This window comes from Phyllopteryx taeniolatus, chromosome 12, assembly GCF_024500385.1.
Source record: "Phyllopteryx taeniolatus isolate TA_2022b chromosome 12, UOR_Ptae_1.2, whole genome shotgun sequence".
NCBI classification, from domain to species: Eukaryota; Metazoa; Chordata; class Actinopteri; order Syngnathiformes; family Syngnathidae; genus Phyllopteryx; species Phyllopteryx taeniolatus.
In genome coordinates this window covers 5388434-5404723 of record NC_084513.1, presented here as the reverse complement: position 1 = coordinate 5404723, position 16290 = coordinate 5388434, and the positions used below count along the sequence as shown (strand labels likewise).

Below are 16290 nucleotides of genomic sequence, written 5' to 3'. Positions count from 1 at the left end.
GGCATCCACAATCCATTCACATATGGTGGCGTAACCCGCCCGGCGTTGTCTCCCAGTCTTAGGTTTTCACTTGGGTTTTCACAGCGGCTGTGAGATGGGCGTGCATGGAGTCACAAATCAACAGGGACTGAGCATGGAAAAAAACCATCCGGTCTCTTTACGTACACCTCACTCAGCCACTCTCTCATTTTTTCCTCGTCCATCCAGCCCTTTTGTTTGGCCTTAACGATGACTTTGGCTGGAAACCTTTCTTTAGGCAGCATCTTCCACTTAAAAATCACCATAGGTGGCAGTTTCTGTCCATTAGCATGGCAACCAAGCACAACAGTAAAAGCCGACTTCTCGTGCCCCGTTGTGCGTATCGCTACCGTGGTGGTCCCCATCTTCTCTACAATGTGGTGCACCATGTTGGTGATGTGGTTGTGCTAGATGTGTTTGTCAGCAATCTTTTTACTGCAGTAAGAGCGGAAGATGGCCAACCTTTCCTTGTAATCCGCCAGACGTTACTGCGCCACGGTAGTCCTTGCTCGGATGGATAGATGGCACCGTTTCATAAAACAAAAGCACCAAGACGGACCTCCTTGAAAATGTTCGATTTTCATTTCTTCTGCAAGCGTTATTGCCCTCAGTCAAATGGTGACTGTAGATGCGCTTCTCCCGGGTGTTCTTTCCTCATTAATCCATTGCTCGAGTTTGTCTTCCAACTCGGGCCACCCTCACCCTGTTTCCGCGGAAACTCAGCTTCGTCTTCTTGACTTGGCGAAGCTTGTTTTCCTGCTTCCTCCACTTGCGAACCATGGATTCTTTGAGCTTGAATTCTCTCGCGGCTGCTCGATTACCATGTTCCTCCGCGTAACTGATAGCTTGCAGTTTAAACTGTGCTTCGTAAGCGTGTCTCTTCGTAGTGCCATTTTCGGGGGTCCTTAGCCAAACCGATGTTGTTTTGCACAATGCATATACCGGCGCTGTATACCTACTGGGGGCGTGCCTCTGTCACGTGCACCCTCCCCCTTTAACGGCCGCATGCTTTCCTCAGTCACGTCCGCCTTTCCTCTATATAAGCAGCGTGTCGGCAGGAAATGCTCCCAGTCAGTCAAGCGGCGCGTTCATCACACAACATTTTGGAGAAAATTTAAGACTTTTAAGTGCGCCTTATAGTTGTGAAAATACGGTACATGCTGTTTGCATCCGAATGAATGGAGGCAGCGAGCCTCCTTTCAAATATCCACTCTCGCTTTTATTCTCACCAACAACCTCTCTTTAGCATCCTGCTTCTTCCTTAACTTAATCTACCTTTTTATGGTTTAAGGAATGTGATAAAGTACCAGATACTGAATACACAGCATCGAACACTTATAAAGGTTTGCCAGGCATCCACTTGTGAATTGCTCATGTGCGGGGGTGTGTTGGCAACTCTACGCGATGGTCCGGTTCGACCACGTTGCGCAGTGTGGCAGGCTTAAAGCAGCTTTTGTGGTCGACTGAGGAGGTGCAGGCATTTTTGTCTACACTGGCAGCAGACGAAATACAGAGAGATGGAAGGCGCAACAAGAAACGAGCGTGTCACCTGCTTCTTGATCCTGCTCCAATCCCTCCCACTTTTGATTGGTGCCTGTGTGTGTGTGTGTGTGTGTGTGTGTGCGCGCGCACCTTGGCAATGAGACCTTTTTGTAGGCCATCAATTAGGACTGAACCCGCTGATATTCACTTGCTTTGACGAGGGGCTGGATTGCTGTTTGATTATTGATAGATTTTAGGTGTTGTCTTGGCTTTCCATGCCTTTTTGCACCTCCCTTTCTTCATGGGTTCAATACCTTTTCCTTCTCATTTCACATTATTACACACGACTTCATTTCTGATCTTATTTGTTCTACTTTCTCTGTATGTATGGATTACTTGGGTTGTTCCCTTATTGACCAACCGCCACTGTTTAGTACGTCGCAAAAGAAATAATACAGAAATTAATACAGTTGTAAAACCAGCACAGACAAACAGTATGAAAACCTGTGACAAAAATGCGTCACAAATGGCAGTCCCACAGCCTGAGAACAAAATGAAAGATAACATTGACTTTGACATGACATTGAAAGAAATCAAAGTATATGTGTAAAATTTCAACTGCATGACACTAGCATTATCAGATATACCTGTAAGTATCTTTTTCCTAAGACGAATATTAAGCAAGTTGTTACAGGTATTTTCAAATGTAAATGTGATTGGGATCTCTGTGTGTGTGTGTGTGTGTGTGTGTGCGCGCGCATGCATGCATGCATGCATGCGTGCGCAGTGCAACGGTGCGCTGTTGTAGCGAGTCCATGCGGGAGGTGCGGAGGTATAGCGACGGCGAAAATTTAGTGAGCAAAAGAATATTCACTGAAACTAATGCACAGTAACGCCCAAAAAAAGCCCCATTCCTCAGTGTGTATGTGCCTCTGTTGCTTCTTGCAGCCTGCCTCTCACTCCGCGACTGCAACCGGTGAAGGGAGTTAACGCCCCAACCACAGTCAGGAGACCGAAGCAGAAACGGTTAATAAAATTATTCATCTTTAAAACTCGTGAAAATGCCCCAACGTCTTGATACAAAGACAATATGGGTTGAGATTTAGTGTGACCTTTTTGATGAATCAAAGTCTCAAACTGTCATACTGGTAACTTTTTTTAATCCGTATCCTATTTTCAAAAAGCTGGTATTATTGGAAAACTTGTTAAACACAGAAAAAGACATCATATGATGATGATGAACTGATCAACTTTAATTATAGAAAGCCAAGGGCGCAAATATACAAAATAATGATCAAAAGCCAAACAGAATTTGCAGATGGAAGTCAGGTGATATAGTGTTTTATTTTGGCACTCAAAAATTCATAAAGAAACAGAGTCTAAAATGAACAAACTCTCCATAAGTTGTTAAAATATGCATGAAGGAATAAATATGATTGGCTTATGAATAAATAAATGGCTTATGAATGGCTGCAGGCTGACCATGTATGAGTCCAAGAAAGAGGAGCTTTAACCATATCACAAGTCATATAATTGCTTCGGGCTTTGACATCACACATAGCTGACATTCTTAACATCCATATCCACCCGGGAACACTCATGATTTTGTCGCCTAAAGCGGGATTTGGTAGCAACAATCCACACAAACCACTTAGTGGATGACTGTCTTTAATTCTGGACAATTTTTCCCTGCAGAGTTTATTTCAGACAATGAGATCTTTATGGTGAGCATACCATGAATTTGGCCTATACTCCTGAGGTGTTTTTTTACGGTCAGACTAAGTGTTTTTACTGTACCAAAATTCTGACTTCTGGCTTAATGTATCTCTATACCGATAAGACAAAACATGGAACTTCAAGTTATTTCTATTTTTATTTGTTCAATGGAATATTCGGTAATTAAGAATATTAAAGAAAATTATTGTATATGTTCCTCGTTGATAAAAATAAAAGTAAAATTGACTGTATGCTGCTTAGTGTGGTTTACTATTTAGTATGCTTTAATCTTTTTTTTTTTTTTTTAATTAGTTCGCAGTCTACTGCCTGTCACTCTTAAAGTAGCAGCACTAAAATCACGTGGTATCGTTTCATTTTTGATTGCCAGTCCGATATACCATGCAACCGTAGTTGTACAGTTACTGCAAGCAAATAACACCATGAGTCAACTTCTAAGCATTTCTTGATGCTTCCTGTTCCCCTTGCCCAGGCTGGCCTGTCCGAGGCAGAGCAGGGCCAGATGAGAAAGATGCTCAACCAGAAGGAGTCCAACTACAACCGGCTGCGGCGAGCCAAGATGGAGAAGTCCATGTTTGTCAAAATCAAGACCCTGGGCATCGGCGCCTTTGGGGAGGTGTGCTTGACGCGCAAGGTGGACACGTACGCCCTGTACGCCATGAAGACCCTGCGCAAGAAGGACGTCCTCAACAGGAACCAGGTGACGCCTCATACTGTTGATCAATTGTTAGGTGTTGTTTTGGTCTCATGATGTCAAAACGTCAACAGCATGATGAAGAGAACTGTTAAAATAAATGTATTGGTCCGTTCATGGATCAAAATTTGCCTTTTCCGGCTGCTTGATAGATAAGAACAAGTCATGCAAAAAGTACTAAGCATTTCACAGTTGGACTCGACAAGTTTGAAGAAAATAGAATGAAGTTCACTTGTAAAGGATTAAATGCATTTTAGGTTCATTCTGAAATTTCACCCCTTAGTCCAATATCCCTAACTTTTTGTAGGTAGTGTATTTCTGGGTGGATTTGTGGTTGATCTTATGCGGGTGGACAATGACACAGGTGGCCCACGTGAAGGCTGAGCGTGACATATTAGCGGAGGCGGACAACGAGTGGGTCGTGCGACTCTACTACTCCTTCCAGGACCGCGACAGCCTGTACTTTGTCATGGACTACATCCCCGGCGGCGACATGATGAGCCTTCTGATCCGCATGGGCGTCTTCCCTGAGCCACTGGCGTGCTTCTACGTGGCTGAGCTGACACTGGCCATCGAGAGCGTCCACAAGATGGGCTTCATCCACCGGGATATCAAGCCCGACAACATCCTCATCGACCTGGACGGACATATCAAGCTGACAGACTTCGGCCTGTGCACAGGCTTCCGATGGACCCACAACTCCAAGTACTACCAGAAAGGTAAGGTACTTGGATACTTCGACACTAGTAGGTAAATTAGCTAACATCAATACCTTGTGTTGATGATTGTAGACATGCTGTTGTGGTTTGTACGTAAATTAGCTCTGCTTTGCAGTAGACACGTTTTGTCTTCGTCTTCTTTCTGAGGTGTGAAAGGATCCTAAACTCATCACTGCTAAGCTTTGAGGTAGTGGTTTTGCGTTGACTTTTTTTGTTCTCTATTAGGGATAGATCAATTATCAACCGGGCCGATTACTGGCACTGATATTCAACATTTTGACCATATTGGAATGTCTTATTTATTTTTATTTGTTTTAATCCGATGCGCCGGTAATAGATCAATTTAAAACTGGGTACATTTCAGGGAAGTATTTATTGATTTATTTAAATTTTTAGTCAATTTTACAACCCCAATTCCAATGAAGTTGGGATGTTGTGTTAAACATAAATAAAAACAGAAGACAATGATTTGCAAATCATGTTCAACCTTGAATACACTTCAAATACAAGATATTTAATGTTCAAACTAATCAACTTGATTGTTTTTAGCAAATAATCATTAACTTAGAATTTTATGGCTGCAACACGTTCCAAAAAAGCTGGGACAGGGTCATGTTTACCACTGTGTTACATCACCTTTTCTTTTAACAACATTCAATAAACGTTTGGGAACTGAGGACACTAATTGTTGAAGCTTTGTAGGTGGAATTCTTTCCCATTTTGCTTGATGTACAGCTTCAGCTGTTCAACAGTCCGGGGTCTCGGTTGGCGTATTTTACGCTTCATAATGCGCCACACATTTTCAATGGGAGACAGGTGTGGACTGCAAGCAGGCCAGTCTCGTACCCGCACTCTTTTACTACGAAGCCACGCTGTTGTCACACGTGCAGAATGTGGTTTGGCATTGTATTGCTGTAATAAGCAGGGACGTCCATGAAAAAGCCGTTGCTTGGATGGCAGCGTATGTTTCTCCAAAACCTGTATGTACCTTTCAGCATTAATGGTGCCTTCACAGATGTGTAAGTTACCCATGCCATTGGGACTAACACAGCCCCATACCATAACAGATGCTGGCTTTTGAACTTTGCGTCCATGTTGTTTGTTGTTGATAAATGGCTTTTGCTTTGCATAGTTTCAAGTTGCACTTACGGATGTAGCGCCGAAGTGTATTTACTGACATTGGTTTTCTGAAGGGCAGCACGGTGGACGACTGGTTAGACTGTCAGCCTCACTGTTCTGAGGGCCTGTGTGGAGTTTGCATGTTCTCCCCGTGCCTGCGTGGGTTTTCTCCGGGCACTCCGGTTTCCTCCCACATCCCAAAAACATGCATGAATTGGAGACTCTAAATTGCCCGTAGGTGTGGATGTGAGTGCGAATGGTTGTTTGTTTGTATGTGCCCTGCGATTGGCTGGCAACCAGTTCAGGGTGTACCCCGCCTCCTGTCCGATGATAGCTGGGATAGGCTCCAGCACGCCTGCGACCCAAGTGAGGAGAAGCGGCTCAGAAAATGGATGGATGGTTTTCTGAAGTGTTCCTGAGCCCATGTGGTGATATCCTTTACACATCGATGTCGGTTTTTGATGCAGTGCTGCCTGAGGGATGATATTATGGACCGTAGATGATGAAATCCCTAAATTCCTTGTAATTGTACGTTGTCCTTAAACTGTTCGACTATTTTCTCACGCACTTCTTCGCAAAGAGGTGAACCTCGCCCTATCTTTGTTTGTGAATGACTGAGCAATTCAGGGAAGCTCCTTTTATACCCGATAATGGCACCCACCTGTTCCCAATTAGCCTGTTCACCTGTGGGATGTTCCAAATAGGTGTTTAATGAGCATTCCTCAACTCTCTGTCTTTTTTGCCACCTGTCCCAGCTTTTTTGGAATGCGTTGCAGCCATAAAATTATAAGTTAATGATTTTGCTAAAAACAATAATGTTTATCAGTTTGAACATTTAAATATCTTGTCTTTGTAGTGTTTTCAATTAAATATAGGTTGAAAATGATTTGCAAATCATTGTATTCTGTTTTTGTTTAACACAACATCCCAACTTGATTGGAATTGAGGTTGTATGAGATGCTGCTGACCCTGGAAAATCCTTGTAGTTTTTGTTTAAACCTAAAACAAAGATAAGTGAAAATTAACATTTCAGTTGTATTGAAATGTTGGAAAACTGTATTTACTGGAGAAAACTTTAGGGAGCTATTTAACTTTATGTGACATGCTGGTGGGCATGGGCGCTCCCTGCACTTTTTGTTAGAATTTTAAAACAAAGATGTCTATTATCTAAGATTTAAAAAAGGAAAAAGAACATATTGCAAATCTGTAAAGTGGTTTAATAAACATATGCTTAAAGACTTTTGAATTAAGTGTTTTATTTATTCTAAATTGTGACCCCAATATTTTTCCTTTTACTGGAAATGAGCATCAGCCCCTAACATCCGTTATCAGGCTCCTTGACGACTAATAATTGGTATCGGCCATCAAAAAACATATTGGTCTATCTCTACTAATTATTCAACTTATTCCATGAATCATTTCAGACCTAGTAATGACTTGACTTGCTTGAAATTTAGTGGGGACCCGACTTGCATGTTTTTTTTGCCACAGTAACTAGGGACTTGATTGAAACTTGGTTAAAACTTGAGACCATGTGACTTCCACCTATGGTTGGTTGGTTATTTACCTCCCTCTATCTGCCCCCTCCCGCCCCTCCCCTCCGTGCAGGAAGCCACGTGAGACAGGACAGCATGGAGCCCAGCGATTTCTGGGATGATGTTTCTAACTGCCGCTGTGGTGACCGGCTGATGACGCTGGAACAGAAGGCCAATCGGCAACACCAGCGCTGCCTGGCCCACTCGCTGGTGGGGACCCCCAACTACATCGCCCCTGAGGTGCTGCTGCGCAAAGGTGGGACCGCCAGAACGTGATTACCGATCTCATCCGGTGACAGTAACTGAAGCACTGATTGATGGGTCGTTTTGTGTGTCTTTAGGTTACACGCAATTGTGTGACTGGTGGAGCGTCGGGGTGATCTTGTTTGAGATGCTGGTGGGGCAGCCACCCTTCCTGGCACCCACTCCCACAGAGACTCAAATTAAGGTGGGCATATGTAACGTGGTAGAGTAGGAGGGGAGACTGTCGCTCGGCCAGTTCCGGTCCTATAGCTGCAATGTAACCAAGATTTGTGTTTAAGTCAGAACCTGTCGTATTCTATCACTAACATACGCTAACGCAGTAAAATAATGAATACACACCCATAAAGATTTGCCTTTGTAAATATTGAACAAGTTAAATAGTTACGATTGCCGGCCCGGACTGTTTCCTCTCAGATCAGGGAGGGAATAAAAACGCTCTTAACACACCCCAACCGGATAATCGCTCAGCATAATCTTGTGGAGACATTCAATAATGTTCGACCCAGTAGTCGGTATGGATGTTACCCTGCATAAGATTTATTTTTATTTTTTTTTAAATCGGTTGACCACACACACAAGGATTAGCAATTGACTGTCTTCTAACAGACCTGCAAACACCAATGGCATGAAAAAGGTGACCAAAAAAAAAAATATTGTAGGGGGGGGGTCTGGTGGGATACCCCAGGCCCCCACAGAGATTTTTAATGTATTTTTTTTTAACATAAATTAACTAATCTAGAAGACTGAAGAGTACAATAAGGAAAAATAAAAGATTCTTCATGCAGAGAAACATTTATTTATACCACGCAAGTACATGTTGATGTACAAATTTAAGATTAAAATAAAATTTGCTGCATTTCTTTGCTTTTTTGTTTTGGCCTCCAACTTGAGCCAGGCCCATCCTCACCGGCTCCTGGTGCCTGCTTCAAGCTGTGCCACATGAATAGCATCCTCCTCTTCAGGCTCTCTCATTCTGGAAAAGAAATGACTAAAATCATTGTCTGTTTCACTTCATTTTTCACTATTACCAATTTAAAAGGCTAATCCCAAATGCATCCTCCAGGAAAATATTACGTACAGTGTTTTTCCATTTTTATTGGCCATTTCGGCGGCACGGTGGGTGACTGGTTAGAGCGTCAGCCTCACAGTTCCGAGGACCGGGGTTCAATCACTTTCACTCCTGGTGTAGCATAATAATAATAATAATAAAAATCACATTATTAAAGAGCAATTAAATCTCACTATTAGTAATATTTCTGGTTAGAATGGATTAAAATACAAATTAAAAGTGGATCACATTTACTTTATTAGCATATAACCATATGGATTGATGGAATGTCATGGGTGTATATGGGTGGAATTTTTAATTTTTGAGGTCAACTTTGGGAGTGCACATTATAGTAGCGAGCGAATTATCCATGAGAAATTACGGTAATCACTTTTAACACGCCTCATACCACAGGATGATTACTCGTATAATTGCTCTTAACATACACCACAGGATAATCACTCATTTGTCGTTTGTCCAGGTAATCAACTGGGAGAGTACGCTACAGGTGCCCGCCCAAGTCAAACTAAGCCCGGAAGCCGTGGATATCATTGGACGCCTCTGCTGCTCGGCCCAGGACCGCCTGGGTGCCAACGGCGCTGGCGAGATCAAGGCGCACCCCTTTTTCACTAAGGTGGACTTCTCCAGCAACCTCCGCCAGCAGCCCGCCCCCTACCGACCCAAGATCGCCCACCCCATGGACACATCCAACTTTGACCCGGTGGATGAGGAGGGCAGCCCCGGGGCCTGGAGCGACAGCGGGGACAGCACCCGGGCCCTGGACGCGCTATGCTCGCCCCACGGCAAGCACCCAGAGCACGCCTTCTACGAGTTCACCTTCCGCAGGTTCTTCGACGACAACGGCTGCCCCTTCCGTTACCCCAAGCCCCTGGAGGGTGGTGAGGGGCCGCCCAGCCCTGAGGAAGAGGATGAGGACGAAGAAGACGACGACGACGACGACGACGAGGAAGCAGGGGAAGGATGTGAGCCGGTGTACGTTTAGACCACCTGTCACTGATGGACTCCCCTTGGACTGACGCCCTCCTCGCACGGGACCAACAAGCACCAGCTGCCACTTGACGAGTCTGGTAAGAATGACAACTAGTCAGGAGTCCCAAGCGATAGCACCTGTCTTCCTTCCATTCCTTTCTTTCGTCTTACACGACTGAAACACGGCAAAGTGACTTTGATGAAGCGCTTTTTTTTTTTTTTTTTTTTTATTAAACTGAAATGTGAAGAGGGAGTTGGGTAAGTTCATCGGGAAGGGTGGGCATGGGAGTAGGACTGAACCAAAGCGACTCACAAAGGGGTGACAAATTTCTAGGGAAGTTTAGGAGGGGAATGTTGGACATATTCAAAGCTGGACACTCTCCATGGGAAGTTTAGATATGTTTAGAATACACTATATATATTCCCCACAGACTATCTGAAAGACAAGGGATTGCATACCCACTTATTTTGCGGTATATAGGGCAGGGCAGCTTGTCGGAATCCCTAATTTTATGAAGGAAAAGAAACACCTAATTTTATGAGAATAAGTGGTATATTTTCGAGGTCTTTTTTTGTAAATGTAAAATAACAAAAAACCCCAACAAATTTTCTTTAAAAAAAAAAAATGAAAATTCAACTTAATTCTTGTAATTTTGTTTTTTTATCTGTTGAAATTCCAGGAATTTACCAATTTTTAAATGATTTTAGAGGGGGAAAAAAATCTCTTTATTGCTGTAGTATTCCAACTTTTTTTTCTGCGTTGAAATTCTTCACATTTGTGAATTTTTACCAATTTTGGCGTCTCTTTACGTCGTTTACCAAGGGGCGCAGCTTGTGAGAATCCATAATTTTATAAGAAATTATTTTTCAAGGAACAAATTCCTAAATTAATGTTATGTAATTTTAGAAAACTTACCAAAAAGGTCATGACAAAAAAATGGCAATATACAACAGTTTTCAAAAAAAAAGTGTTTGTTTTTTTTGATAAAAATCTGACCTCACTATATTCTTGTAATTTTCTCACTTTTTGCCTACACTGAAATTAAGTTTCCATCTTTGGCAATTTTTGAATATTTTATAGAAAAAAAATCTGTAATTATACAAGAAAAAAATTTTCAGACTTTTGTGTCTCATTTTTGTTTATATATATATATATATATATATATATATATATATATATATATATATATACACATTTTTAAAAAAAAGTAAAATAAGGAAACTAAGCGGAGAAAGAGGAAAAAACGCAGCAAAACGCATGCATTTGACTTAAGTGCAATACAATAATGTCCTTTTTCTAAACACTATCCATTTGAAAGTATTGAAGTGCTATGTACAAACGTATTGCTTTATATACAATGTACAGTATACACTAACAGTATATACAGTATACTGTGTGTGTGTGCGTGCGTGCATGTGCGTTACTTACGACAAGCTGCTTATTAGTATTATTTACCCGTAATCATTATTACCTGTTTTGTCGCGATGGTGATGATGAATGTGGAACGTCGATGGCCGAGCTTTACCTGGCCTACGTCAGGGCTGGTCCCTGAATGCAGCATGGCTGAGCTCTCAGAGAAGCCATGCGGTGGATTTATGGCAAGTTTGAAAAGAAAGAAACGCTTTGTTTTTGGGGGGGCGAGGGGGGGGTAATTTTGGGCTTTGTTAGTTGATCTGAAACATATGTTTTGAGTGGATATCCCAAAATTGTCAAGGAGTATAAAGGCCACACTACCTAGGAAAAAACCCCATCCTGAAATCATGAAAATCCTTATTGTCAGTGTCAAAATGTGACGCGAATAAAGTTGTGATTATGAAAATGAAGTAGGTGTCATTTTACAAAAAGATAAGTTTTACTGTGATGTTAAATCATAATATTACAAGAATAATGTCATAGCATTACTAAAGTTTTTTTCAAAAAATAAGTCACAATGTTAAGACGACGTAGTATTATGGGGGGAATCAGTGCTCTGAGTGGTTATCTTTCAAGAAAAAAATGTATGTAAATGTACAAAAATATGGAGTCATTTTACGTAAAAAATATTTCATCAAGAATGAAGTAATCATGATGAAAAGGGCAAGAAAAACTTTTAAAACTTAATTAAAATGCCTAGTTTAACAAGAATAAGGTTGTAATTTTTCAAGGAAATTTGTAATGTTTTGTAATTAGTCGTAGATTTCACTTAACTTTATTTTCGCAACTTTACAACTTTTTGCTGAAAACATCAGAACTTGTCTTCGAATAATACAGCTATTTTTGCAGCATTGACTTAATTCTTGTAATGACTTTTTTTGTAATGTTAGTATTATTTTGATTTTTTTTCTTCTGAACTTTACGTCTATCGTAACGTTACAGCTTTTTTATTCTGTGAACGCTATAACTTAATTCTGTAATTTTTTTCTGAACTTTCATTACTTGTAACCTGGCAACGTCATAACATTACGACTTCTCATAACACTATGACATCATTCTCAACATTAGTACTCTATCCTCTTGACGTTATTCTCATAGCATTACAACTTTGTTCTTGTGAATTGACTGTTTTTCTTCTAAAAATACGACTAATTTCTCATATTACAACTTTAGTCTCTTAACATTACAACATTTTTGTAATACCACAACTTAATTCTTGGAATTTAATGACTTAACTGTCAACACATATCTTTATTCTTGTAATATTACCATGTAACTTTTAATTTTTTTTCCTCACAACTTTCCAACTAATTTCTCGTAATTTTATTTTTTTCTTAATGTGTGGCCCAAATACTCCTTCTTTGATGGATAGTTGTTTCATATACATCACAAAGCCATTGTAAAGTGAAGCGGTTTTATCATTATTTTAACGTTTTGAGAACAGTGGTTGACAATCTGCAGAAGCAACTGACCTTTTTTGTCAGTATTCCCGACTAATTCCTTACGTATGACTAGCAGGATGAGGTGGTGTGTCCATTATTATTATTATTTTTGTAACTTTATCGTGCTTGGACAATGACTGTAAATTGTTAACCAAAATAGCAAAACTGCCCAAGTTGTTTTTAACTTACTGCTACCAAATCAATAAAAATACCAATGTACTTGCTTAAAAATTGTGTTTTTCCTCTTGTATCCGAAAGTGTTAAATTTTCACTTGGGCAACTACACTATTTGGTTGATGAAATGTGCGTTTTGTGTGTGTGTGTGTGTTTTAAAGCCAGCTGAACTATCCCGACACCACCATTGTGTTCCTTTTTTTTTTGTGGCCTTTCTTTTTTGTATTTACTGCACTTGTTGTTATACTTGTCTGACTGTTACAGGGGCAGAAAGGAGAGTTAAAAAAAATTTGCAGTCCCAAAAAAAAAAAAAAAAAAAACCTCAGGGGTTAAATGTTTAAGACGTACTGGCCCTTTAAAAATACAACAAAAAGCTTTATAAGTAATGGAGTGTGAGTGTTTTTTTTTTAGTTACAAAGTGATGACTGACAATCATTGACTGATTTTTTTTTCTTTTAATTGTATGTATTTGTACCCCCCAAGGAGCGTGTGTAATGTATATTAATCGTGAATTTATATTTATACAGATATACATATTTTTTTGTATCTTTCCCGTCTCCCCACGTCACCTTGTTTTCTTCCCACTGTGCTCTCCGAAATTGTATGCATTATTATTATTATTACTAGCAAAGTTACTTTTTCTTTTCTACATTCGTGTATAAACGGAGACTTTGTTGATGCGGCGGTCTTTTTTGTGTCAAATGTTATGTATAAATTAAATTAACCCACTCAGACTCCTGACTGCTTTTTTTTTGTGCACGCTCATCAACACGTCCCATATTTTGTATTAAGATATATAAAATCAAGATTTGTTTTACTACACACATGAAATGGAACTGAAATTATTTTCTTTTTGTTCCAGTACAATTTAAAAATTTGCACTATTTGCCATATCACGTTTTCATATAACAAAAGCCATTTTAATAAAATTAACTAATTTTCTCATTAAGTGCTAATGCAGTAGTATATGATGCATTCAAAATGCTAATATAAGTACTCACTTGATGCATACATGTGGCAAATAAATGAAATCAAAGTGATATTTTTATTGCAGTTTTTAAAAATATATCTTTTTTTGACCATTCTTATTTGGGTGTTTTAGTACTTTTATTTTTAAATAGATATTTGGTGTTTTAGGACAGTTTTTGTTTTTATTTACAATATTAGATTTTTTAAAGCAGTTTGTAAAATGTTTTTTTGGTGGGAGTTGTTAATAGTTGTTTTACAACAGTTTTTTTTTTTAAATAAAGTTTTTGTCTTTTAACCATAATTTTAAAATATTTTGTAGCTATATGGGAGTAAAAATGTATATATGTAATCATCAGAGTTAAAAACGTCATGACTTGTTTTTGGTGTCTATATGTTTCCCCAAATATATTTGTCTGTGTGTGTGAATGGCTAAATGAGAGAATGAGTTTGTACACGTACGTTGCCACTTTATGAAGTTCAGTGCATTGGCTTGCTTTACGGACGGATCTGCCACATCAAATATGGCGGACGTGCTGACGTCTTACAGAAATGAGATAATACCACACAAGGCGGCGTTTATATATACACGTCTATGCTATCACGTTCACAATCGTTGTTTTTAAATGGCATAGTTTACAGTTTCACTCTCCGCGTTGTACATCATTTCAATGTCTTATCAAATCTTTGACCCGCTATCGGTGAGCTAATTATGTAGTTATAAGTTAGCACAGCTTACCTGCATGCGGCCGGGGGTGAAATGTTTTGTTTTCCTCGGGGAGGGCTGAAGTGTGAAGTGTGTTACCCATAATGCCGTGAACCGCGATCGCGTCATCTTCGAGGGCCCGGCATCAATGATGGCGGCGCTCGGTACGGCAGAAGTCATCAGCCAGCTGGAAAGTGCTGCCAAAGTTTTAATGGTGAGACGTGACATGCGTTCCTCGCGGCCGACGTGACGCTCGATAGCTGAACTCGAACGTCCTGAGGCGAGGGGAGTCTCGCCAGGGTTCGCTATTGCCTTCTTTTAATGGCCACACTTTGTATCGGAGCGTTGCGTGGCCAAGCTTCTTCTTGTTCTCCTCCTTTCTTATTCCAACCCCAATATTGGCATCGATAGTCGGCCTCCGCTCGCCTTTAGAACCGCCGAGCTATACCCGGTTGTTCGACAAATTCGGTACCACGTTAGTGTCAAAGTTTCCAAAACCAACAACAGCACCCTACTACTACTACCACCACCACCACCACGAACGACCGAGTGAACTCTCTTCCAAAGCCGAGTAGTCACTTCATTCCCGGGTTAAACGTGTAGGCGCTCCCAGGCTAGCCAGTTAGCTTCCCAGACTTCAATGGAGCACCCTAACGCTAACTGTGTGGTCTCCAGAATCTTCCCTGGTATTCACAACCTCTTCTGTCGGACCCAAACCAAGTACACCCCTACCTAGCAATGTAGTTCTACTAAAGCTAACTATGTAGCCACACTCAGCCAAAACAAGCAACACCCCAAGTTAGCTACAGTCCCCTCCAAAAGCATTGGAGCGGCAAGGTCAATTCCTTTGTTTTTGTTGTATACTGAAGAAATTTGGATTGAAAATCAAAAGATGGATATGAGACAAAAGTTCAGAATTCCAGTTTTTATTTCATGGTATTTACATTTAGATATGTTAAACAACTCAGGACAGAGCACCTTTTGTTTGAACCCACCTACTTTTCAAGTGAGCAAAAGCAGTGGAACTTGACTGATGGGTCTTTGTAGTTTCTCAGGTGTCTTTTAGATTGATTGCTTAAACATTAGTGCTTGTTTTTGGCTTTGGGTTTCACCTGTGAAAACTGCATTTGCTGTCAAGAAAACATCAAGACCAACGAGCTGTCTATGGGGGGAAAAGCAAACCATTTTGACGCTGAGAGAAGAGGGAAAATCGATCAGAGCTATTGCACAATTGCACAACAATTTGGAATGTCCTGAAAAAGAAAGAAACTACTAGTGTACTGAGCAACAGATATCGAACAGGTCGGCCAAGGGTATCAACAACAGTTGATGACAGAAACAACATGAGAGTTGTGAAGAAACACCCAAAGACAACAGTCAGTGACATCAACGCCAATCTCTACAGGGCAGGGGTGAAGGTATCAAACCACTCATCAGCAAAAAGAATCAGAAGGCCATATTGGATTTTGCAAAGAAGTACAGAGATGAGCCACATAAATTTTGGAACAAAGGTTTATGGACTGATGAGACTGAGATTAACCTCTACCAAAGTGATGGTGAGGCCAAAGTATGGAGAAAGAAAGGATCTGCTTATGATCCAAAACACACAAGCTCATCTGTGAAGCACGGTGGAGGTAATGTTATGGCTTGGGCTTGCATTGCTGCCTCTGGAACGGGCTCACTATTCTTTATTGATGATGTAACTCATGATGGTAGCAACGGGAATTAATTCTGAAGTCTACAAAACCATTTTTGTCTGGGAATTTACAGAAAAATTCATCCAAACTAATCGGGAGAAGCTTCATCATGCAACAAGACAATGACCCAAAACACACTGGCAACACAATAAAGGACTTCATCAGGGGGAAAAAGTGTAAGGTCGTAGACTGGCCAAGTCAATCACCGGATGTTAACCCAATAGAGCATGCATTTTTACCTCCTGAAGAGGAGACTGAAGGGAGAAACCCCCAGAAACAAACAAGAAC

At 40.7% G+C, this 16290-nt stretch overlaps 2 protein-coding genes and 1 long non-coding RNA gene across 5 annotated transcripts in view; 2 read left to right on the top strand and 1 right to left on the bottom strand.

The window, feature by feature from the left end:
• lats2 (large tumor suppressor kinase 2) overlaps window positions 1–13367 on the top strand; it is a 46791-nt gene extending 33424 nt beyond the window's left edge. Inside the window, exons 5-9 of the mRNA XM_061792482.1 lie at window positions 3707–3934; window positions 4293–4647; window positions 7375–7557; window positions 7643–7749; window positions 9095–13367. Coding sequence (XP_061648466.1) covers window positions 3707–3934; window positions 4293–4647; window positions 7375–7557; window positions 7643–7749; window positions 9095–9616 — 1395 coding nt within the window. The 3' untranslated portion in view covers window positions 9617–13367. The remainder of the gene's footprint in view (window positions 1–3706; window positions 3935–4292; window positions 4648–7374; window positions 7558–7642; window positions 7750–9094) is intronic.
• Window positions 8339–15103, bottom strand: LOC133486808 (uncharacterized). 2 transcript variants are annotated; one of them, XR_009791131.1, is made up of 4 exons: window positions 14339–15103; window positions 9622–9698; window positions 8644–8745; window positions 8339–8538 (listed from the first exon to the last, which is right to left on the bottom strand). It is a non-coding gene; the product is annotated as an uncharacterized LOC133486808 (long non-coding RNA). The 2 variants fall into 2 exon arrangements; XR_009791132.1 differs by lacking the exon at window positions 14339–15103 and having other exon boundaries at window positions 9622–9750.
• xpo4 (exportin 4) overlaps window positions 14332–16290 on the top strand; it is a 52619-nt gene continuing 50660 nt past the window's right edge. For both annotated transcript variants that reach the window (XM_061792481.1, XM_061792480.1), the window contains exon 1: window positions 14332–14519. In XM_061792481.1, coding sequence (XP_061648465.1) covers window positions 14454–14519 — 66 coding nt within the window. In that variant the 5' untranslated portion in view covers window positions 14332–14453. The remainder of the gene's footprint in view (window positions 14520–16290) is intronic.